At 37.7% G+C, this 26,271-nt stretch overlaps 1 protein-coding gene and 1 long non-coding RNA gene across 2 annotated transcripts in view; one reads left to right on the plus strand and one right to left on the minus strand.

Moving 5' to 3' along the window:
• The window catches only part of MLLT3 (MLLT3 super elongation complex subunit), a 424,921-nt gene that overhangs the window by 196,841 nt on the left and 201,809 nt on the right, over window positions 1-26,271 (minus strand). The window contains exons 6-7 of the mRNA XM_053702660.1: window positions 20,187-20,309; window positions 1,424-2,023 (exon numbers count right to left, since the gene is read on the minus strand). Coding sequence (XP_053558635.1) covers window positions 1,424-2,023; window positions 20,187-20,309 — 723 coding nt within the window. The remainder of the gene's footprint in view (window positions 1-1,423; window positions 2,024-20,186; window positions 20,310-26,271) is intronic.
• The window catches only part of LOC128649408 (uncharacterized), a 103,184-nt gene continuing 88,318 nt past the window's right edge, over window positions 11,406-26,271 (plus strand). Inside the window, exon 1 of the long non-coding RNA XR_008400671.1 lies at window positions 11,406-11,479. This is a non-coding gene — a long non-coding RNA (uncharacterized LOC128649408). The remainder of the gene's footprint in view (window positions 11,480-26,271) is intronic.

The raw sequence follows: 26,271 nt of genomic DNA on the forward strand, positions 1-26,271 counted from the left end.
ATGAGCAATGATTGTTCAGGCTCCAAAAACTTACAATTTCTGACTGATCTATATTAATCTACATTTAATGAAAATAAGTATAACTGTTAAAGGGACAGTCAACACCAGCAAAAGAAAGATAATCCCTTTATTACCCATTCCCCAGTTTTGCATAACCAACACTGCTGTTATATTAATACACTTTTTACTGCTGTAATTACCTTGTATCTAAGCCTCTGCAAACTGCCCCCTTATTTCAGTTCTTTTGACAGACTTGCCTTTTATCCAATCAGTGCTCACTCCAGGGTAACTTCACGTGCATGAGCTCAATGTTATCTATATGAAACACATGAACTAATACCCTCTAGTGGTCAAAATGCATTCAGATTAGAGGTAGTCTTCAAGGTCTAAGGAATTAGCATACAAACCTCCTAGAATTAGCTTTAAACTAAGAATACCAAAAGAACAAAGCAAAACTGGTGATAAAAGTAAATTGGAAAGTTGTTTAAAATTACATTCCCCATTTAAATCATGAAAGTTTTTTTATGGACTTAACTGTCCCTTTACTTAAGCCAAAACCAAACCAAAACACCAAATAAATTAAGAAATGAGTCTGAGAAAGTTCACAATTCAAAACTCTGCAATTGGTTCACAACAAAATACGATTGCAAATCCAACCTGTTCAAATGATTGCGTAAAATCAGACGCTATATTGCTGTTTAAAACAGAAAACAAAACTTAAAAACCAGACTAATTGTACTCAATATCACACGACATGTGATCTCCTAGAACAGGGTGAGCAACCTTTTTTAGAGAGTGCCCAATTAATTATTAAACATCAAAATATTTTATTTTTTTAATTTAACTTTATAATATAGCTTAGTTGCAGATATATACATTGGATTCAAAAGAAAAGTATTTTAAGTAAAATTACAGACAATGAAACCAAGCAGTGTGGTGGTAACTTAAACGCCTTGGGCACTTGTGTCATAGGCTTGCTACCCCTGACCAAGATCATTAAATTCAAACCAGATTTCTTTCTATCACACTTCCCCCCACTCTGCACTCAACATTATTTTGTGTGTATCATTCAGTGATTTGTCTGTTCAACCACTGGGTATATAGTTGATATAAATAAAACCACAAAAACAAAAACTAACAAAACAACCAAAATATAATAATAAATTAAAGCCAAAATCCAAAGAATATAAAAAAAATGTAGTCTAATAAAAAGAATGAAATAACTAAGAGACAGCTGGTAAAAAGATGTGTATTTGATCCAGGCTTCAATGCTTAAAATCTTACGTTTTGTAATATGACACCTAAATCAACTACTTAACTTTAAAAAAAAATGTCAATAGCATCAAGATGCAGTAAAACAGAACAGATGTTTTCACAAAGACAAAATATCTGTAAAATATACAAATAGTCACATGGATAGTACCTCTGATTTAGATGACATGTTATCCTCAACGTCTGTGTCGTTAGGGTCCACAATATCTTCAAAGGGGGGTAGAGATAACTTCTTCTTATCCATGACTTCACTTTCAATTTTTACCTTTCCAGTTTTAGGCTGAGACTTGTCCCTCAAAGTTTTTTTTATTTCTGAAGATGACAAAACCAGGAGCGAGGAATTAGATACATTTTTAAGCGATGACTCAGAATTGCTTTTTTTCCGTTTCCTAACCAGCGAGTCCTCGGAGTCCATATGTGGAGGCCTCTTACTAGAGACCTTCTTTTCTTGTTGGTGTCCACTTGACACTGTAAGGATGTTATTGTTCTCACACCTAGATTCTTTTGACATAGGTTTAGGTTCCTTAAATGCCATTTTAGGGACAATTTTTTCATCTTTAAGTGGTTTGTTTTCTTTGGGTTTTTTAGAGGATTCTTTGGAAGATTTGTTATGTTCCCTGGAAGGTTCTTTGAAGGCACTTCTATGTTCTTTTGAGTCTTTTGAAGATTTCTCTTTGTGCTCCTTTGACGATTTGTGGGGTTTTGACAAGCTAATGCTGTTGCTGTTTATGCTAACAAGTTTATTTGGGTCCTGAAAATATTAAAAAAAAAGTTAAAATTCTGACAGACACAAGAATGCATGAAATTGTTCATACTACATTATAGTATTTAGATGCTTGGCTATTCTAACCAATACCTTCATGATAGTCTCATACCCTTGACCTTCATGTTTAGGTACACTACAAGCCATTACCTGCTATTTTATCCTGTTGGCCTCTTTTTGCTACGGAGTTCTGCTGGCTATTACCTACTGTCATTACCTGCTGGCCATTACTTGCAACTTGTCCTGTAGCAATTTTTGTCCAATATTTTTTCTACTAATAGATTTATCTTTATTGCTATAGATTATATATATATATATATATATATATATATATATATATATATATATATATATATATATATATATATATATATATATATATATCTGTGTTTGTGTATATTAGAAATATACTCACAAAGAATAACCTCAATACTATGAGCTATTAGCAAAGCATGAGATAGGAGGAACAAAGAACCTTCAACACTCCAAATTCAGTTCTCATTATGGAAGTATCACCTCTGAAATTTTACTCTACTATCTGCCAACTGAAGCGCATGGGGTCCTTGATTACATTACTTCAAAAGGGCAAGCACTTTGCTGTCCCCAGTCCCTGCTAAACAAATACCTGCAAATGCCACTAAATGGTGGACTGTAAGTATATGTAGCCTTATGTGTTTCATCACTTTGTCATATATTCACACACAAACATATGTACAGTTGTTTAATTTCACTTTTGGGACAATTTTGTTAGTCTGTTTTCTTGGCTTACATGGCAATCAGCATTATTAAAAATTTAAAACACAACATTAATAATCATATGACTGTCTTACTTAAACATACCTTTGCATTCTTGGATTTCTTCCTTTCAGATTGAAAAAACTTTATAAAAGATATGTTTTTATGCTATTGTGTATTTTAGCCAGCAGAATGTCCCTAACAACATATATAATAAAAGATTCCACACAAGTAATGCCAGTTTATACCCCCATGTTAAAGGGACAGTGTACTGTTAAAGGGACACTCAAGTCAAAATTAAAGGAACAGTCTACACCAGAATTTTTATTGTTTAAAAATACAGATAATCCCTTTATTACCCATTCCCTAGTTTTGCACAACCAACACAGTTATATAAATACACTTTTTACCTCTGTGATTACCTTGAATCTAAGCTTCTGCAAACTGTCCCCTTATATCAGTTCTTTTGACAGACATCCATTTTAGCCAATCAGAGCTGGCTCACCTGAACTCCACGTGCGTAAGCACAGTGTTATCTATATGACACACATGAACTAACACCCTCTAGTGGTGAAAAACTGTCAAAATGCCCTAAGAGAAGAGGCAGCATTCAAGGGCTTAGAAATTAGCATATGAACTTCCTAGGTTTATCTTTCAACTAAGAATATCAAAAAAACAAAGCAAAATTGGTGATAAAAGTAAATTGGAAAATTGTTTAAAATGATATTCTCTATCTGAATCATAAAAGTTTATTTTGGACTAGACAGTCCCTTTAAGCTTTTTATGATTCAGAAAGGGCACACAATTTTAAGAATCTTTCTAATTTACTTCAATTATCAAATTTTGAACAAACTTTTTATATGCAAACTTTTTGAGGTCTAATACAAGAACATTTAAAAATGCACATTTTAATACCTCTCCCCCCCCCCCCCCCACCCTGGGAGATGGTATTTTCTGCTGTCTATCGTTTACATAGCTTTTCTAGACCCATGATTACAGTATTTACATGTTCAGTATAGGTAGCAGTTTCAAAAGGAAAAATATGTTATTTTATATTACAAAATAAAAAGGTAAAAGAGCAATTTGTAAACAATTGAATAGACTCCAGTAGGTACAATGGATCATTGGGAACACATTAACCCCTTCACTACCAGAAATATCAGAGAAGAACTTGCCCAAAATACCAGAGAATATTTAGCATTTTTGCTATAATTTAAACAGAAATAGAGCCTTTTTTTGGGGTTTCTCACTGACATTATTAACATACCACGTGTGCAATCATGACACAAATAATTGTAAAAGCTTCTCTGGGATCCCCTTTGTTTATAAGTAGCAGAAATACAATAGCTCTCTAACCCTGGTGGCCATCTTTGGTACTGGCAGCTGCCAGTACCATATATATATATATATATATATATATATATATATATATATATATATATATATATATATATATATATATATTGAAAATGTTTTACATTTTCTGTAGTGTAGTGGTCCACACAGCTCCCCCGTCTGGCAATCATTAGTTAGGGCACCCCAAACCCCCATTCCACCACGTTTCTGTACTGTAGCTCCCCATGCCTCCCTCTCCTTTAAAAAAAAAGTCTGCTGTGTAGGGTCCATCCCACTACCTCCCCCTCCCACTCCCCTCTGCCGCTGGGTCTGGCCACCTGCCTCCCACTCTCCCTCCCACACCTCTCACCAACACCAGCAGATGATCGCTACAGACGGTGACACATACAGTGTCACTGTCTAACGATCTGGCATCTGCCTGCCTGCTGCTCCATTTCCATATGCAGACAGATGCCTGGAGCTCAGGAACTCTAGCGCTCCGGTGTCACTTGATAGCCGAGACTGCTGGAGCTTCCTGCAGCTGCAACATATATACGTTATGCGGTACGATGAGCTTCGTACTGCATGACGTATGTATAAGTAATATTGGTTTAAAAGCGAGAAAACAGTACACTGTAATTTTAAGGTTGGTGTTTGAAGTATTGCTGTATTTAAAGAATGTGTACTATAAAACTTTATTCTGCTTAATTTGTTTCCAATGAGTTGTTATACAGCTATAGAGTATAAAATGAATGGGAAAATGTTCCTTTAGGTTTATTTTTAATATGAACTAGCTGGTTTTGCTCTTTGAAACAACAACCCTTGGGTTCAGCTTGCAGGGATATCAGTTGTCCTTACATTATCACTCTATACATACACACACAAACCCTCCTTATGCTATCTCTCGCCTAGATTACGAGTTTTTGTCTGTAAGGCTGTGCGGGGCTAACAAGCTTTTTTTTCTTACCGCTCACTTAAGCCAACGCTGGTATTACAACTTTTCTTCAAGCCGGCGTTAGCCTCAGAAAAGTGAGCGTTGAGCAAAATTTAGCTCCACATCTCACTGTAATACCAGCGTTGCTTACGGTAGCGGTAAGCTAGCAAAACGCGCTCGTGCACGATTTCCCCATAGGAAACAATGGGACTGAGCTGGCTGAAAAAAAACCTAACACCTGCAAAAAAGAAGCGTTCAGCTCCTAACGCAGCCCCATTGTTTCTTATGGGGAAATTAATTTTATGTCTGCACCTAACACCCTAACATGAACCAGAGTCTAAACACCCCTAATCTTACACTTATTAACCCCTAATCTGTCGCCCCCGCTATCGCTGACACCTACATTATACTTATGAACCCCTAATCTACTGCCCCTAACATCGCCAACACCTACATTATAGTTATTAACCCCTAATCTGCCCCCCCAATGTCGCTGCAACTATATTAAATTTATTGACCCCTAATCTGCCGCCGCCACTATAATAAATTTATTAACCCCTAAACCTAAGTCTAACCCTAACTTAAATATAATTTAAATACATCTAAATAAATTTACTACAATTAAATAAATTATTCCTATTTAAAACTAAATACTTACCTATAAAATAAGCCCTAAGATAGCTACAATATAACTAATAGTTACATTCTAGCTAGTTTAGGATTTATATTTATTTTACAGGCAACTTTGTATTTATTTTAACTAGGTACAATAGTTATTAAATAGTTATTAACTATTTAATAACTTCCTAGTTAAAATAAATACAAATTTACCTGTAAAATAAACCCTAACCTAAGTTACAATTACACCTAACACTACACTATAATTAAACTAATTACCTAAACTACCTACAATTAATTACAATTAAATTAAATAAACTAAATTACGATGAAAAAAACACTAAATTACAGAAAATAAAAAAAAGAATTACATTTTTTTAAACTAATTACACCTAATCTAATACCCCTAACAAAATAAAAAAGTCCCCCAAAATAATAAAATTCCTTACCCTATACTAAATTACAAATATCCCTTAAAAGGGCCTTTTGCGGAGCATTGCCCCAAAGTAATCAGCTCTTTCACCTGTAAAAAAAAATACAATACCGACCCAACATTAAAACCCACCACCCACACACCCAACCCTACTCTAAAACCCACCCAATCCCCCTTTAAAAAAACCTAACACTACCCCCGTGAAGATCACCCTTCCTTGGGACGTCTTCACCCAGCCGGGCACAAGTGGTCCTCCAGAGGGTCCGAAGTCTTCATCCTATCCGGCCAGAAGAGGACCTCCAGACCAGCAGAAGTCTTCATCCAGGCGGCATCTTCTATCTTCATCCTTCCAGAGCGGAGCGGGTCCATCTTCAAGACATCCGACGCAGAGCATTCTCTTCATCTGACGACTGAATGACTGGTCCTTTTAGTGACGTCATCCAAGATGGCGTCCCTTGAATTCCGATTGGCTGATAGAATCCTATCAGCCAATCGGAATTAAGGTAGGAAAAATCCTATTGGCTGATGCAATCAGCCAATAGGATTGACCTCGCATTCTATTGGCTGATTGGAACAGCCAATAGAATGCAAGCTCAATCCTATTGGCTTATTGGATCAGCCAATCGGATTGAACTTCAATCCTATTGGCTGATTGGATCAGCCAATCGGATAGAACTTCAATCCTATTGGCTGATTGCATCAGCCAATAGGATTTTTCCTACCTTAATTCCGATGGGCTGATAGGATTCTATCAGCCAATCGGAATTCAAGGGACGCCATCTTGGATGATGTCACATAAAGGACCAGTCATTCAGTCGTCGGCCATCGGATGAAGAGGATGCTCCACGTCGGATTTCTTGAAGATGGACCCGCTCCGCTCTGGAAGGATGAAGATAGAAGATGCCGCCTGGATGAAGACTTCTGCTGGTCTGGAGGTCCTCTTCTGGCCGGATAGGATGAAGACTTCGGATCCTCTGGAGAACAACTTGTGCCCGGCTGGGTGAAGACGTCTCAAGGTAGGGCGATCTTCAAGGGATTAGTGTTAGGTCTTATTAAGGGGGGATTGGGTGGGTTTTAGAGTAGGGTTGGGTGTGTGGGTGGTGGGTTTTAATGTTGGGGGGTATTGTATTTTTTTTACAGGTGAAAGAGCTGATTACTTTGGGGCAATGCCCCGCAAAAGGCCCTTTTTTAGGGCTATTTGTAATTTAGTATAGGGTAGGGAATTTTATTATTTTGGGGGGCTTTTTTATTTTATTAGGGGGATTAGATTAGGTGTAATTACTTTAAATAAATTGTAATTCTTTTTTTATTTTCTGTAATTTAGTGTTTTTTTTCTCGTAATTTAGTTTATTTAATTTAATTGTAATTAATTGTAGGTAGTTTAGGTAATTAGTTTAATTATAGTGTAGTGTTAGGTGTAATTGTAACTTAGGTTAGGTTTTATTTTACAGGTAAATTTGTATTTATTTTAGCTAGGTAGTTATTAAATAGTTAATAACTATTTAATAACTATTGTACCTAGTTACAATAAATACAAAGTTGCCTGTAAAATAAAAATAAACCCTAAGCTAGCTACAATGTAACTATTAGTTATATTGTAGCTAGCTTAGGGTTTATTTTATCGGTAAGTATTTAGTTTTAAATAGGATTAATTTATTTAATTGTAGTAATTTAATTTCGTTTTATTTAAATTATATTTAAGTTAGGGGGGGTTAGGGTTAGATTTAGGGGTTAATAAATTTAATATAGTAGCGGCGACGTTGGGGGCGGCAGGTTAGGGGTTAATAAAATTTAACTAGTGTTTGCGGGGCGGGAGTGCGGCGGTTTAGGGGTTAATACATTTATTAAAGTGGCGGCGATGTCCGGTCGGCAGATTAGGGGTTAAATATTTTAGTTAAGTGCTTGCGATGTGGGGGGGTCTCGGTTTAGGGGTTAATAGGTAGTTTATGGGTGTTAGTGTAGTTTTTAGCACTTTAGTTAAGAGTTTTATGTTATGGCGTTAGCCCATAAAACTCTTAACTACTGACTTTTAAATGCGGTAGGAGCCTTGCCAGGAGAGGGTCTACCGCTCACTTTTTCAGGCAATCGTAATACCGGTGTTAGGAAAATCCCATTAAAAAGATAGGATACGCAATTGACGTAAGGGGATTTGCGGTAAGCTAAAATCGCAGAAAAAAAGTGAGCGGTAGACCCTCTCCTGTCTGACTCTTAATACCAGCGGGCGTTAAAAAGCAGCGTTGGGACTGCTACCGCAAGACTCATAATATAGCCGCATGTTTGTAAACTTAGAGAGAAAAACTAAAAATTAACACTTGAGGACTTATTTCTATGACCTCCACTAGGTGTGTAACTAATTCTCCCGGTTATGTTTTACACAGCTTTTCCATGTTGAATACTTAAATATTCAAATGTTTAGTATACATGGAAATGCAACAGGCAAAGGCAGCTATTTCAAATGATAACATAAAGCTAAATAATGTATTTGAAATCAATTTAATATACACCAGCAGATATTGGGAACACATTAAAGAGGAGGAAAAAATTACAGTACACTGTCCCTTTAAATGCACTTCAGCATCTTTGTTTAACATTAGAACTTGTTGAGAAACTTATCACAACCAATTTGCTTCCATGAACAGAAAGTATGTTACTTACCTTATTAAAAAAACTGAATTATTACCCAGAACCCACAGAGAACTTGCACTTTTTTACGCCTATTAAGAGGGGATCATTTAATCTAGTGCTGTGGCATCACTGTTAGAGCAAACATTTGTACTTATTTGACAAACTTAAACAGGGCTTTGTAACTCGCAGTTCACCAGGATGGTTTTGTGACCCCAGGTCACACACTGTTCTGTTTTTTAACTATATGTATTTATTTTAAAGAAGAAGGAAGAAAGAATGTTATAATTAGCCGTACTGCAGCATAACTGTGAATAAACTCAATATGCTGTGCTGGGGATCACAGGCTTGACCTACTAGGTTATACAAATATAATGTTTTTTAAGGGAAAAAACAATTGTAAGTTGCCAACAATATGACACACAGCCCAAATAAATTTGGAGAAAAGGAAGATCCAGCTGGACCGAGCTGACCATGTGATTAGGCAAGAAAACCTGTAGGTGTTTAGCATTTTTTAAAATAGACTTTAAAAGAGCATAATTAATCATATTAATACATTTTTAATCTTGGTTTGTGTTAAAGAAACATGAAAGTCAAAATTAAACTTTAATGGGACAGTTTACCCAAAAACTTTCCCTCCTTTAATTTATTCCCAATGATCCATTTTACCTGCTACAGTGTATTAAATTGTTTACAAACAGCTCCTTAGCCTTTATATTGGCATTTAAAATAGCTGATTTAGACTGTAGCATCCCTACCTATACTGGAAGTTTCTGTACCAAGGTATATGCTATTGACAAACTATGTAAACACAGCAAGCAGAAGAAATTACAGTCACAGTGGGAGGTGGAAGAGATAAAGCTCTAAAATGTTCATTTTCAATTTTTCTAAGTATCATACAGAGACAGAGATAAGAAAAAGAAGTATTTGAGTGATAAGATAACGAAATCTGATCTGTCTGCAAGCTTAGCCTATTTTGATGGGCTGCGGTTTAAAAGAGGAAATCCAGCTATTTATTTTGCAAAAAGAAAAATAAATAAGCAATTTCTCATATATTTTATACACTTCAGCTCGTATAACAAGTCATGGGGAACACATTAAGGGAAAAGCAATTTTAGAGTGAACTGTCCCTTTAATTGTTCAGATATAGCATACAATTTTAAGAGACTTATCAATTTACTTCTGTTATCAGATTGTCTTTGTTCTTTTGGTATCCTTTGTCAAACAGCATACCTAGGTAGATCAGGCGCAGTAATGCACTACTGGGAGCTAGCTGCTGATTGGTGGCTACATACAGATGCCTCTAGTCATTGACTCACCATATGTGTTCAGCTGTGTCCCAGCAGTATTGCTGCAGTGGAGCTGACTAAGTATGTGTTTAGCCCATCTGTAATAGTAAATGCTCTGAGTATTTCCATTTTGCACTTTATGTCCCTTTAAATATAGCTGTGTTGGATCTAGAAATATCTTGCCCTCACATTTTTACAGCAGTGATTAGGTACAGTTAGCACTAAGTGTAGACGACCACAAAAAAGGACCACTCCATGGATTTAAAATTATTTTGAATTGTTTTAAATGTTACATTGTTTGTTTATGATGTTAAAGGGACAGTCAAGTCCAAAAAAAAACTTTCATTTTTCAAATAGGGCATGTAATTTTAAACAACTTTCCAATTTACTTTTATCAACAATTTTGCTTTGTTCTCTTGGTATTCTAGTTGAAAGCAAACCTAGGGAGGCTCATATGATAATTTCTAAGCCCTTGAAGGCCGCCTCTATTTTATTTACTTTTCACAGCAGGGGAGAGCAAGCTCATGTAGGCCATATAGATAGCATTGTGATCACGCCCGTGGCTAGTGGCAGACACTGTACTAATTGGCTAAAATGCAACTATATGCAAAATAACTAAAAGTCATGTGATTAGGGGCGGTCAGAAGATGCTTAGATACAAGTTAGTCACAGAAGTAAAAAGTGTATTAATATCACAGTGTTGGTTTTGCAAAAAACTGGAGAATGGGTATTAAAGGGATTATCTATCTTTTTAAACAACAAAAATTCTGGTGTTGACTGTCCCTTTAATTTTTGTTATAAATGTATAATGATAAAGGGAAAGATAGGATGCACAGTAGATGGCACTGGACAGTAAATAGATCAGGTAGATCTCGGTTGCAGTAATAGTCCAGATGAATGTAGAGAGGGTATACCTCAGCTCCCACTAAAAATGGGGAAGGAATCAATGCCATCAACATGGATATTTACTCACTGAATTGGATTTACATACTGTATATGAAAAAACTTTATTGAGAACTATACCTGGACTCAGTGGTTAATCTAAATTCAGATAACCTGTAACCAATCATTTGATGCCGAGGTCATCCTGAAAGGTTGTCATAAGATGTAACAAGAGATCTATGTACGTTATGTGTCATGCTGTCATCTTGTTGTTTTTTTATGACTATTATATATAAATAAAACATATTTCAACTAAATATAGCTGTGTTACTGTGCATTAGGCATGTCTTGAAATATACATCTGTTCTGAGTATTTGCAAAATATACTGTGCAGTAAAAGCCAAATATAACAGAGTGCAAGTAAATTGCTAATGTTTCATGGTAGAGAAATGCCAAATGGGAGGAACAGCAATTAGAATCTACGTCATTTCTGAGTTTCCTCCCTAAGGACAGAGGCAGATAACAGCAACGGTGCTTAAAGCCATGGAAACCTATTACATTGTCCCCAATGGTGAAACAGGTTGTAAACAATAGAGGTAGGAATAATGGCCTGAGGGTGTTTGTTAAAGGGACGTTAACATGGTTTCCTCTGTAGTAAACTATATGTATTATACTGTTCTTTGCTTCTTTATTTCTATGTAGTAAATTTTTTTGAATTTTGCAATTCTTTTATATAAAATGTTTTAGATGTTCTTATCTTGAAAACATTTTTGTTTTTCCAAGACAAGTGTAGTTTGTTCCTCTCTTCAGCACAGCTGTTGGATTGGGACGTATCAACCAGTAAGCAGTGTATACTCCAATATGATCTGTGCACAAACATACATTTCCTGCAAGAGTCAACAATTCAAACATCTTAAAGGGACAGTCTACACTAGAATTTTTATTTTTTTAAAAGATAGATTATCCCTTTATTACCCATTCCCCAGTTTTGCATAACCAACACAGTTATATTAATATACTTTTTACCTCTGTGATTATCTCTGTATTTAAGCCTCTGCAGACTGCCCCCTTATTTTAGTTTCTTGGACAGACTTGCATTTTAGCCAATCAGTGCTTACTCCTAGGTAACTCCACGTGCATGAGCACAGTGTTATCTATATGATTCACATGAACTAACACCCTCTAGTGGTAAAAAAAGTGTTGAAATGCTTTCAGATTAGAGGCGGCCTTCAAGGTCTAAGAAATTAGCATATGAACCTCCTAGGTTTAGCATGCAACTATGAATACCAAGAGAACAAAGTAAAATTGCTGATAAAAGTAAATTGAAAAGTTGTTTAAAATTACATGCCCTATCTGAATCATGAAAATTTATTTTGGACTAGACTTCTCCTTTAAGTCTAGGGCTCGATTTATCAAGCGAGGGCGGACAGGGGCGTACATATTCGCACCTGTCCGCCCTAGCTCGCCTCTTGTGGGCAGCAATCCGCTGCTGGAATTTACCATTGCATGCAAGCGCTTTTTTGCGCTCGCGTCCAACACCGCCCCCTGCGCACACACAGCCAATTACGCGCGGGCAGGAGCTGTCAATCTCCTCGGTCAGATGAGGCCGGGGAGATTGAAAGAGGGTAGGAAGCAGTGGTCTGATGAGCAAATCAAGGGGCAGTAAACACTTTTCATGTAATTTAGCTCTGAAAACTGTGGACATTCCAAATTCTCAGAACTTGCTGACTTCTCAAGATTAACCTTGCTATATGTATTTCCCTAATTGGCTTTAACAGTTAACATAAGCAAAACACTGTAATATGCCCATGGCTCGCCTTGTTGTCTGCAGGCTTAAGCCTGGATTGGCTCCTCCAAAAGAGGCAAGGAGCAGGTGGAGTTTAGCTACTGAAAAACAGCTGCAGCAAACAAGGTGTTTATTTGTTATGTTTTGACTTGGTTGATATGCTATTCTATAGCAACAGAACAGAAATGGCTTTTGTTTTACTACCCCTTTAATCTTTCTTTTTCATCCAAAAATATTTTAAAAATATTGAGCCGTTATCCTCTCAGGAGGCTGTCGCCCCGCTGTCTCATAAGCTATGTGGATGACACTCCTCAACCAGAAAGATATGAAAGTCGTAGTAGCCTTCTGCCCCTTACGCTTCCCCGTATAGATGACAAACAAAGAGGAAGATTGTCTGAATTCCTTAGTAGCCTGAAGATAGAACTTCAAGGCACGAACCACATCTAAATTGTGAAGCAAGCGTTTCTTCGCTGAAGGAGGATTAGGACACAAGGAAGGAACAAAAATCTCTTGATTAATGCTACGATCCAACACCACCTTAGGGAGAAAACCTAATTTAGTACGTAAAACCGCCTTATCAGCATGGAAAACAAGATAAGGGGGTCATATTGCAAAGCAGAAATCTCAGAAACTCTGCGTGCAGAGGCAATAGCCAACAAAAAAAAGAACCTTCCAAGATAACAATTTAATGTCAACAGTATGCACAGGCTCAAACTGAGCCTGCTGCAAAACACTAAGAACAAGATTGAGGCTCCAAGGCGGAGCCCCAGATCTAAACACAGGTCTGATCCTAGTCAGAGCCTTAACAAAGGACTGCACGTCCGGAAGCTCAGCCAATCTCTTGTGCAGTAACACAGACAGGACCTATAGACCCTTCTCCAGTCAATCCTGGAGAAAAGATAAAATTCTGGCAACCTTAACCTTATTCCAGGAAAAGCCACGCCTTTCACACCAGTACAAGTAAGTCCTGCACACTTTATGGTAGATACGAGTAACTGCCTTACGAGCTTGAACCAGAGTGTCGATAACTCTCAGAGAACTCTCTCTTGGCTAAGACTAAGAGTTCAATCTCCACGCAGTCAGCCTCAAAGAATCTAGATTTGAATGAACGAAGGGACCCTGTATCAGCAGATCTCTGCGACAAGGTAACCTCCACTGAGGAGATGAGGAAATCCCCACCAGATCCGCAAACCACGTCCTTCACGGCCACAATGGAGCAATCAGAATCACTGATGCTCGATCCTGCTTGATGCGAGCCACCACACGAGGAGAAGCGGTAATGGAGGTAAAAGATATATGAGTCTGAACTTCCATGGTACTGATAGGGCATCTATCAACTCCGCCTGAGGATCCCTCGACCTCGACCCGTACCAGGGTAGCTTGGTATTGAGGCAGGATGCCATGAGATCTATCTCCGGTGTCCCCCACTCGCTGCATATCTCTGCAAACACTTTTAGGGTGGAGAGACCATTCCCCTAGGTGAAAGGATTGCCTGCTGAGGAAGTCCGCTTCCCAGTTGTCCACACCCGGAAAGTGGATCGCTGACAGCGTACATCTGTGAGCCTTTCGCCAAGGGACTTCTCGTTCCCCCCTGATGGTTGATGTAGGCAACCGAGGTTATATTGTCTGATTGAAATCTGACAAACTGGGGCGAACCCAGAAGGGGCCATGCCTTCAAGGCATTGAAGATTGCTCGGAGTTCCAATATATTAATCGAAAGCGAGGACTCCTCCTGAGTCCACAGCCCTTGTGCCTTCTTGGCACCCCATATGGCTTTTACAGCCGGAAAGGCTTGCGTCCATTGTCCCAATCTCCCAGGACAGTCTCAAGAAGCACATGCCTTGGGACAGATGATCTGGACAGAGCCACCAGGAGAGCGAGTCTCTCGACAGGTTGTCCAGCACAATCTGTTGAGACAGATCTGAATGGTCGCTGTTTCCATTATCTCAGCATGCATAGTTGTACTGGTCTGAGATGGAATCTGGCAAAAGGAATGATGTCTATACAGGACACCATGAGTCCGATCACCTCCATACACTGAGCCACTGAGGGTCTCAAGGAAGCCTGGAGGGCAAGACATGCAGTTGTTAGCTTGCAAAATCTCTGATCTGTGAGAAATATTCTCATGGATATGGAGTCTATTATTGTCCCCAGGAAATTCACCCTTGTACTTGGAGTAAGAGAACTGTTTTCCAAGTTAATCTTCCATCCATGTGATCGAAGAAGGCCGAGAATGGATTCTGAGTGTTCTTCCACTAGAAGAAAATATAATGCCTGTACCAAGATATCTTCCATGTAAGGCGCTACTGCAATACCTTGTGTTCTGGCAACTGCTAGAAGAGCCCCCTGAACCTTTGAAAATATCCTTTGAGCAGTAGCTAGACCAAACAGAAGAGCTATGAACTGGAAGTGCTGGTCCAGAAAGGCAAACCTCAGGAACTGAAAATGTTCCCTGTGTATCAGAACATGAAGGTATGCATTCTTCAGGTCTTATAGTGGTCATAAACTGTCCTTCCTGAACCAGAAGAAGGATTGACCGTATTGTCTCCATCTTGAAGGAGGGAACACTCAGAAACTTGTTTAGGCACTTTAAGTACAGAATTGGAGGACAAGTTTCCAACTTCTTTGGAACCACAAAAAGGTTTGAATAAAACCCCAAACCTTTTTCTGCTGTAGGTACCAGGACAATTACTCCTAGAGAGGAGAGATCCAGTAGGCAACCTAAAAAGGCAGTCCTCTTTTCTGGTCTTGAAGACAGACTGGAGAGTAGGAATATGCCCCTGGGCGGATGAGACTTTTATCCTATCTGGTATCCTTGAGATACAACCTCCAGGACCCAAGGATCCTGTACATCATGGAACCAGGCATCTGAAAAAAGAGACAGTATGCCCCTACTCGATCTGATCCTAGATCTGGGTCGCCCCTTCATGACGATTTGTTCTCGGCGGGCTTCTTAGTCTGTTTGGACTCATTCCAGGACTAAGTCGGCTTCCAAGTACTCTTGGGCTGCATGGACTTGGATGAGTCGTTGCTGTTGTGATTTGTTAGAACTAAAGGAACGAAAATTAGACAATTGCCGTCCCTTAGGCCTATTCTTCTGATCCTGTGGTAGGAAGGCACCCTTCCCTCCGGTAACCGTAGAAATAAGGAAATCCAGCCCTGGACCGAATAAAATTTCCCCCCTGAAAGGAAGTGAAAGGAGTCTGGATTTAGAAGTCATATCCGCAGACCAAGACTTTAACCAGAGAACTTGGCGGGCGCCAGAAGCCTTTGCATTTAGGCGAATAATCTGCATATTCATGTCACAGATGAAGGAGTTAGCAATTCTCAGAGCTTTAATTCTCTCCTGAATATCCTCGAGGGGAGTCCCCACATCAATGAGCTCCGACAGAGTGTCCAGCAACCGTGGCTACAGCTTCCGCCGGTTGAAATAAAAACCCTGTATGTTGAAACATCTTCCTCAGAAACTTTTTCCATTTTCTTATCCATAGGCTCTCTAAAAGAAGAACTATCCTCCAGAGAGATAGTAGTACGCTTAGACAGCGTAGAAATAGCGCCATCCACCTTAGGGATGGAGCCCCACAAATCTAATTGAGAAACAAGGACCGGGAATAATTTTCTAAAAGAATGTTTTTATTCAAACAAACGGCACCTTTATAATCCCAATGGCTGGGGCACTCACCACCTCTTAGACCCAGACAGCTAACAGTGAAAATGCTCTCCTTAGGAGTGATGTATACAGCAGGATCGTAGGAAAATGAAAAGACTGCACCCGGTCACGTGGTGCATAGAACAGGACTTCCCCTGCTATGAAAAAGGCGCTAAGCTATTATGAGCTGCGCAACACTCAAAAACGAAAGTGAAACCTGTTTGTTCCAAGCCAAAAGCAACAGTCTATGAGCCCAAACAAACTCTTTCATTAAAGCAGTTATAAATAACCCCTAGCTGTTCAAAAAATCTCCCTGAGGGAGATATTAACGCTTGATTCTATCGAGGCATAAAGGAGTCACACTGTGACCCTGTATAACAAAAGTGAATATAAAATGATCTTACCCTCCAGGATCCATGCTGTGGAACAAGCACAGCCTCTTAAGTGTGACAGTCTTGCAGCAACGCTCTGACATGGACTTGAGTGTGTAACAGCAAGCAGTGAAACTCGTCAACACTGATTGCTCAGGAGCTGTTCGACTTTCATCAATACTATCACTGAGAGGTTGACATGATTACTTAAAACTAAAGTCCTTTCTTGAAGGGAACATACCCATTACAGGACTATCCAAATCTTCTGACACTTCTCTGCCACCTCCTATAGTGATGAAAGGCAAAGAATGACTAGGGGATAGTGGAAGTGTCAGGGATATTTAAACCTTTGGCTGGGGTGTCTTTGCCTCCTCCTGGTGGCCAGGTGTTGTATTTCCCAACAGAAAGGAATGAAGTCGTGGACTCTCCCTGCCTTATGGAAGGAAATATCGAGACATCACATTTGTCTCACAAATGAAAAAAATATAAAAGATGATGAAGTGCACTATTAACACATGATCAGAGGAATTATAGACCAGGTGACAGTTTTACATGTGACACAGCCCCATTAGGGTAATTATAGCACAGCATTATAGAGATACTTGAGCTGATCTAGTTTTCCCAGTAAATGGGTAATAAAAGATTTTGGCAGCTGTAGACCTGCCTACAGTACAACTCAGTGATTAGAAGCAATCAACAAGATTCTCTGAGAAGTGCAGAGAAGAATGACAAATTCTGCTGCATTCTCATCCATCACAGGGCTTGTCACTGTATGGGAATTAGCATAAGCGTGGCTGTAGTAATAGAAATTTTACTTGGGTTCGCTTTGTACCATAATTTCTATGTCTAAGGTTGAGTTCTGGTAAAATAACAGACTGACCCAATATCTGAATATGTTCCTGCCCTCTGTGTCAGAATTCAAAAGTGCTTGTGGCACTATCTTCAGTCATAATCCCTCTTTATTCAAATATCTCATAATATTGCCTATATGAATTTCAAATGTAAGATTTAAAGACATGAAATCATCTTGTTAGTTATTGGCTGCAATTCTTTTTCTTTTTTTTTAAACTAGTCATGTAGTACTGTATATATCCAGCATTTAGAAGTAAAAAAATAATAAACAAACAAACAAAATAAATAAAACTTTTCAATTCACTTCTGCTATCAAATTGCCCTCTTTGTTTTGGTCACCTTGGTTGAAAGATTAGCCCCTTTCCATGAGGGACCCAGGACAGTGCACGTCTTGAGCACTATGTGGCAGCAGTGTGCGTAAGAGTATTATACAAACAACCCGTTAAAAGGTTTTAGAGTGCACTAGCTTCTGACACTCTAAGGTAAACTAAGATAGTAAGCATGACAGCTGTATAACTAGAAGCACTGTTTAATAAAGAAGACACAACTTGAGAGTGCATCTATATTTTAATAAGAGACATCCAAACAGTATGTTGAGTGGTAAGTGAAGCTGTCACACAGAACTGCCTGCTCTAAACATTTACATAATGTATATTAAAGAGCATTTGTTTAAAATGAAATATATTTAGCATGGAAAAGGTTATGCCAATTTTTTTATTTTGAAATACTTTGAAAGACTAGATGCTCATTAGCTAATAAGCAAAACTCCCACTGCTTTACTAACTCCTGTCTCAGAAGCAAAAAAAAAAAAGATTTTCTTTCACTACAGAACTAAAAAAAGTAATACATTTTCAATGTCCTCTGAGGTAAAACAAAGAAAACATACTTATCCTTTCCTTTATTGGTATACAGTTGAAAATGTGCAAGGCAGGGCCTTAAAGGGACATGAAACCCAACATTTTGCTTCCATGATTCAAATTGAGTATATATTATTTTAAAAACTTTCCAATTTACTTTTATTATCTAATTTGATTCCTTCTATTTGTATCATTTTTTTGGAAAGCATACCTATAGGTAGGCTCAGGAGCAGCAGTGCACTAATAGGAGATAGCTGCAGATTGGTGACAGCACATATATGCCTTGTCATTGGCTCACCCAATTTGCTCTGATAGGGCACAGTAGTGCACTGCTGATCCTTCAACAAAGGATACCAAGAAAATAAAGCGAATAAGACTATTGAAGCAAATTGTAAGTTGTTTAAAATAGTATACTCTATCAAAACCATAAAAGAAAAAAAATTAGGTTTAATGTCCCTTTAAAGGGATATGAAACCCAAACTTTTTCTTTCATGATTCAGATAGAGCATGCAATTTTAAAAAACTTTCTAATTTAAAATGTTAATTTTTCTCTTGGTATCTTTTGTTGAAAAGCAGGGACGCAAGCTCAAGAGCGTGCACGTGTCTGGAGCACTATACGGCAGCAGTTTTGCAAGAATGTTATACATTTGCAAGATCACTAGATGGCAGCTCCATTTCCTGCCATGTAGTGCTACAGACACCTACCTAGGTATCTCTTCAACAAACAACACCATGAGAACAAAGCTAATTTGATAATAGAAGTAAATTGTCAACTTTTTTTAAATTGTATGCTCTGTATGAATCACAAAAATAAATGTTTACATTTAATATCCCTTTAAGCAGAGAAGTGAATATGAGTAATAAATAAATTAAATGTTATTCACTGAATACTTTCTCCAAAGCATCACTAAATAACCATCATATAGATGAGGTCTATTGAATCTGCTTGTGAACATAACATGATCAATCAATTCAGTTATTTCATATTTATTTCTAATAATAAATCTGAATATTATGGTTTTGTATCTGACTTGCCAAAGCCCATGCTGCAGTAATATAAAGAGACAATACAATTAACATATTGTTAACATTTTGTATAGTTATATGCAAGCTCCTTTTTTTCTCCAGTTATTTTTATAGAGTCGGCTACATCATACTTCCCCCTGGCATTCATTAACAGCAGAAGGCTCAGGGCTGAGACTATTTGGAGATGAGTACAACAGGACCCATTCCTATGGATGAGTCTGGCCATTTCAGCAGCATGGTTAGGGAGGCTAGGGGAGGGTTGGGGTATTCCTGTATGAAGCTAGATTTGTTGGGAGTTCTGCTACTCAGCTTAGAAACTTTTAATATTTAATTAAATATTTATATTATCCAAAATAAACACAAAGAACCGCTGAAAAAATGTTTATTTCTTATCCTTGTACATAAAAGTCCTTAGCTTTACTGACACAAATAGATTTTTCCTCCCTGCAGGTGGGACATTGCAAAACAAAGCAAGTCCCATGGATGGGGAAATTCCTCGGCAGGCTTCTAGAGAACTGGAGGCTCCAGAGCCCCTCTGGTAAACACCCAACACTCTACAGCACCGGTCTTCAAACCCGCCCTCAGGCCTCCGTAAAAGGCCAGATTTTAAGGATATCAGAATTAGAGCACGGGTGAAATAATCAGCTGATTGGTAAACATGGTTATGACTCAAGGTAATCCTGAAAATCTGACCTGTTAGGGAGGCCTGAAGGCAGGTTTGGAAACCTGTGCTCTACAGATATCTAGAAATGGGAGACTTACCTTGGATCCATGAGATGATTTGCTCTTCTTAACATCTGAGAAAGACAGTGAATTACTAGGAAGGCTAGGGAGGTGAAGGCTTGTGCCTGAAGAGAAGGATGAGCCCTCTGACATGACCATGATCTGTGACAATGAAGGAGACAGAAAAGGGTTAAAGGGATATTAAAAAACACATCAGGAGCTGCATGAAACTAAAGCTTCATATTGATCATGTTGCTTTGCTTAGTCTAATTAGTATATTTGTGTTTTTTTAATTTTCTCAGATCTCGTTGACTCCCAAAACAAGCAGATTATTGCCTATGGTGTCCGCATTTATTATTGCACAAACATTTCACCAGAAATGCCTGAGCAATGCCACCCCCTGCTCACTGGCAGCCAATCGGCAGCTAGCAGGGGCTGTCAATCAACCTGATTAGATTGGGATGATTTCAATCAACCACAAGGTTAAGAAGCTGCTTGATAAATGGATACCTGCAAACGCCTTATCTTAACGTCCCTGATTTTCAAGAAAAGATACCAAGAGAACAAAGAAAATTTGATAATAGAAGTAAATTAAAAAGATTTTTAAAAACGCATGCTCTATCTGAATCAATTTGGGTTCCATGTCCCTTGAACTATACATGGCCAATTTCCAACTTATCTTTTAGGTCTATAGATATTTATAACAGAGCTGTTAGTGAAGTATAATACATTTTATATTGACTCACATTTTGTAAAGCTCAGTTAAAATTCTGCTCTACAGAAATAAGGAAATAATTTAATATGAGATCAGTGATCCGGTTTTGCAGAAGTAAAAGGTAAGTATTTCTTCAAATCCAGTGCAATGTAAATTTTCATCAATGAAAGTGCCCCTGTTTTTAAAAATATTTTTAAAAACCGGGCACTCATTGATGAAAATTGACCTTCACTTTAAATGAAGATTGATGGATACATTTATTAGCTCAATTGGCTTAATAATGAATATAGTTTCCCCTCTTTGGGGATGAATTCATAGCTCACTTAAAGGGCAAAGAAACTTTGGTAGAATGTTAGTTTTAGATACTAAGTTATGTCCTCTACACCTTAGTGTCAAATTCTGCATATCAAGGAACATCAAGGGGTCTATTTATCAAAGGCATCACAAGCCTTTCGACCCCCTACGACTGCAGGTTCTCACAAGAGAACCTGCAATCCCTATTTAACAAGTAGCGGTCATCAGACCTCTGCTTTCCTAACCTTTCGCCACCTCTAAAGTGGCGAATTTCAAGCTCCCTGGTCTTGTCCGACCGGGGAGATTGTCAGCTCCTGCCTGCCCGAGTGTGATTGGCTGTGCATGGGCAGGTGGCAAAATAGCGCTCCTGTGCAATGCTGAATTCTGCCAGCGGCGACCTGCGGTGGACAGGGGAGCGTATATGCGCCCCTGTCTGCCGCAGCTTGATAAATCGACCCCCATGTGTCAAGGAAGATGTGACCTAGCATTACTATTTATAGAAAGAGAAGTGCTCAAGCAGGCAAATCACCACTTAGGAGCAGCCTCTTTTGGTCCAATGGTGCTTTGCACAGAGGAAGAGTCTGATCCCACCTAAAACAGATGGTCCAGCCCCAAAATACAAGGCAAACCTCCATTCAACAATTACTAGTTAGTAATAAAGTGGCTACATGCTTACAGTATAATACATATTACAATGGAAAAAATAGACATTATTATTAATAATTATTATATGTAACAATAAGAGTTAATGACCCTGCTCCTGTAAAAGATAACAATCTAGGGGTAAAATTGCAATTACTTGACAGAAATTGAGATGATAGCTTTGAGGAAGTAGAATCAACCATGGCTATAATTCTCATTTGTATGTTGTGGAAGTAATTATGCACGATACGGTAACTGTGCCTGAATGAATAAATACTGTAAAACTGCTAAACAATTCCAATAAAACTCACATATAGTAATGGTGAACAGATTACAGGGAATATAGATAGGAATGTCTGACAAGCTTCTCTAACTTTGAGTTTTTAGTGTTTAAAGATTTTAAACTGATGTGCATTCGGGCTTGGGACGAAAGTAAATTTGTCTGAATTTTGATGATTTGTCAAGTCATTTGATATACGAACACCTGAACACATTATTGGATAAAACGGAATTATTGGAAAAATTAATTATTTCTAGACAAAATCGATCCATTCATTCGTTCATGCTATTTGGTGCCAAAAAAAAGGTGCAGGAATTGGGGGAAGAAGTTATATTGTTTGTTTAATAAGCTCTTTTGTTTGTAATTATGTACAGAGAGTGCTACCATTAATTTGTCCTTCATCCCCTGTCCAATCCTGCCATAGTATTACTAATGACTGATTTTAGGGGCAGCAGGTCAGGGACTAAATGCTGGATTTTAGTCATACAGGGGTTGTATGTTTAGTTAACATTGAAAATGTTGTTCTTTTAATTGTTTGAATCCTATATTTTAAGATTTTTCTTAATATTAAATTGTCTATATTAGCTGTTCCCATTGTAAATAACGGTAACAAATCCGAATCCAATATCTGTCCGAACCAAATGCCTGCATGAACAAAATTTGGACAAACTGAACATTTTAAAAAATCCAAAACAAATCTTTCGGACAAAACAATTTTTTTTTCACGTGTCTAATTTTAAAGCTAGTGAGATCTTCACGGAATTAGGTAGACCTAGAGCTGTATTTTGGCCTATGCCTATCAGCAGATTATGAGGGCTAGTTCATGGCATAATGCCTTCCCGCTCTTGTTTCCATATATTTTACTTATTCATTACATTACAAACTATGGTTGCACTGTTACCATTTTTTTAAGACCGAGTACAAGTACCAATACTTTTTTTCAAATACTCACTGATACCAATTACCGATACTTTTTTTTATGTCATATGACATTTTACCAAGCACAATACAGACTAATGATTTAAGATAGCTTCTTTATAATTATGAACTGTATCTCAAAAGACATTTTGAAATAATAAAAGTTTGATGTGCTTGCTGTCACAAAGTTCACAGAAAATGTTTATAAATAAAAATATTACAATAAAATATATTAATAATAACAATAAATAACAGCTGCAGCAGCTGGGGCTGAAAAGCTACAAAGGGGCGATTACTGGATGCAATTGGGTTGTAGGGTGCCTATATAGCATCAATCTGACATTTCTACTTAATACAAAGTAATTGGGGAAGGAGTGTCCCAGTAATCCCCTTTGAGAAAAATGGGGCATTTGCATCCTACTGACTCAGAAAATAGGGCTGTTCTTCATATTTTGTCAGGGCTGCTTTTTATTCCCAGTCCAGCCCTGGCTAAGGATGTTCCTCAGAGTACAGTATGTTTTGAGCATAATTGTGCAATATGAGAATTAGCAGTATAACATGCAATTAGAATAATTTTTTAAAAGTTAGTGGCAAGTTCTTACTAAGGAACAGAAGCATCTCTGTATGTTCAGCTATAAGTCTGTTTCTGCTATCAGTAAGGACGTTTTGACGCTAAGCTGAACAGTCTTTCACTTTTCACACTTATGCATGGGTCAGAAATATATTTTTGGGCCATTAAATCTCAGTTTATTAACTGCCCAGTACTTCAGGGGTTTGTCTGAATGAGGTACAGTGATCTCTCCCAGGTAGGCTTCCAGCTGAAAAGTAGCAGCTTTTGGAGCATTGCTCTGACGTACAATAATACAAATAACAGCAATTTCTATTGGCAGAACAGATGTGAACACTTTTTAGTTAAGTCTCCACTCCAGCTTAAAATGAAATGGGAACATACAGTTTGAAAAACGCCACAAGATGGCGAATGGGTAGGAAGTGGAGGTATCAGTTTAAGTATCTGTGCATTTGCACGAGTACAAGTGCTCATGCAAATACTTGGTATCTGCACCGATACTAGTATCGGTGCAACCCTATTACAAACCAATAATCTCTGGGTATCTATTGAGGGTGCAAGCAAAACCCTCCATGCACATTGGGCTTTGGTTGAAAGGAATGAGGCAAAAATAAGCAAAATTAGTTGGGGGAGGGATATGTGGGTAACAGATTTCCCAGTGCTTAGGTCACTGAGTACACCACATGAATAAATGTTATGAAAAAGCAAATATAGATGGATAGATCAGTATATACTTTCAGAAAGTGTTTTCATTCGATCACAAGGTAAATTTAATCCTAACAACTCTATTTTTATATTTACCTGCCCTGAATTTTACAATAATACCAAAAAGACTATCTTTAAAGAGACATAAAACAAGTTGGGATAGAGACAGAATATAATGTACTTTAATTACTTTACCTGCAAAGTTATACTGCAGTGACTCACTATTAACCCTTTCTTTTAAGTTTCCAAATTGTACAGCTCTAACTCCCGCTACACAATTAATTCTATGGCTGTATCTATATCTACCTTTGATTTGGTAGAATGCAAGACTTTAACACTCATCTGCTGGAGCATGCCTAGAAGCAAATAAGCTGCTGTGAACTCAGTTGAAATACAATGCCTGTGTTTCTGATGCTAAACACTGAAAATGGGGTGGATCAGACTAGTCCAGACAGCATGGCTATGTAACTAATTTTGCTTATTTTTGAGAAATATTTAAAAATACCTGCCAGCAATTTTTAAACTATTTTTATGCAAACTATTTTTACTTAATTAGCCCTTTTAGGATACGCACAGATTGTAACATGTTTTATTGCACTTTAAATTATTAAAATAAGAGAGACTGCACATTTCCAACATTGTAAATAAAATAGTTCTAAGAATATCTGACTCTGTAAATGGAATGATAGTTGGGGGGTTTCTGTCTGTCAGTTTGCTGCAGCAACATGCTAGTTGAGATTTTATGCAGTTTTTTAGCTTTAAAGAAATAAAAATAAAAGAATACTCCAAGCTTAGCACGGTTATTTTTAGCTAAAAATGAACATGTGACTATGTAAAACTGTACCGTGCCTAATATCCTGCCCTTTTTACAAGGCTTAATGACATCAGAATTTAGCTAATTTAAAAAATATTTTCTGGCTTATTTTACAGCTTGTATATGATTTGCAGTGGACCAAGCTTTATACGAGTCCCAAAGTCCCTTTATATAGGTCAATTAATCTCTCCTTTCATTTTAATGTGCAGTTTCATCTGCACTTACAAGGTGACCTATTTTGTTAAGTGAATAGTTTCTCATTTCCTTTAGAGGAAAACATTAACCTCCAAGCCTGATGGAAAAAAATGTGCTGTTTTGCCATGTACTTTGGAATGGCCTTTAAAGTCTGAAAAAGAAAGAAAAAAAAAACAACAACGTTGTTTGCTCACCTGTCCATTTTCAAACAATAGATGACCTGCTTATCGCACTCGCACACATTACATTGTGCACTAAAAGCAAGTTTTATTGCATTTAAATACTTTGTTGACATTAGATAAAAGCATTTCTCTCTTACACTGCGGCTCGGCCAATTATTATTAGTTTTATTTATTTTCTGTCTGAGGTTATATTGTATTACGTGGCTTGTAATTGCTAAAGTGCAAATATATACACGTTGTAACTACAAAGAATATTGGCAAACTTCTAAACAGATATATGCATGGCAGGACTATAATATAATAATCCTCAAATTAATATACATAAGCACTTAGAGCAAGTCAAAATTTATAAATAAAGCCTTACAAAATCACTCTAATGTTCAAAAGCCTGGAGATTGCAAAAATGTAAACCTTATACAACCTAGATAAATTTTTTATCATCATTAAAAGGGATGCGAAACCCAAGCTTTGTTCTCTTGGTATCCTTTGTTGCAAATCATACCTAGGTAGGCTCAGAAGCAGCAATGCATTACTGGGTGGATTGCTGCACAGTGGTGCCATCCTGCTCCTTCAGCAAAGGATACCAAGAGAATTAAACAAGGTTTTAATTGGAATGTATGCTTTGTTTAGATTTTTGTTTTTGTATGTCCCTTTAATTACATCACTGGCATAACACACAAGGTAACTACATTGACATTAGGAACTCTTTAGATGAAGGTATCACAAAAATGTCTCACAGGGGGAAGGGTATTAGTTTTTAATCTACTTGCTTCCAGAACGCTGACTGTTTTCTGCCCCATGCTTCTTATTC

Source organism: Bombina bombina, chromosome 2, assembly GCF_027579735.1.
Source record: "Bombina bombina isolate aBomBom1 chromosome 2, aBomBom1.pri, whole genome shotgun sequence".
Taxonomy (NCBI): Eukaryota; Metazoa; Chordata; class Amphibia; order Anura; family Bombinatoridae; genus Bombina; species Bombina bombina.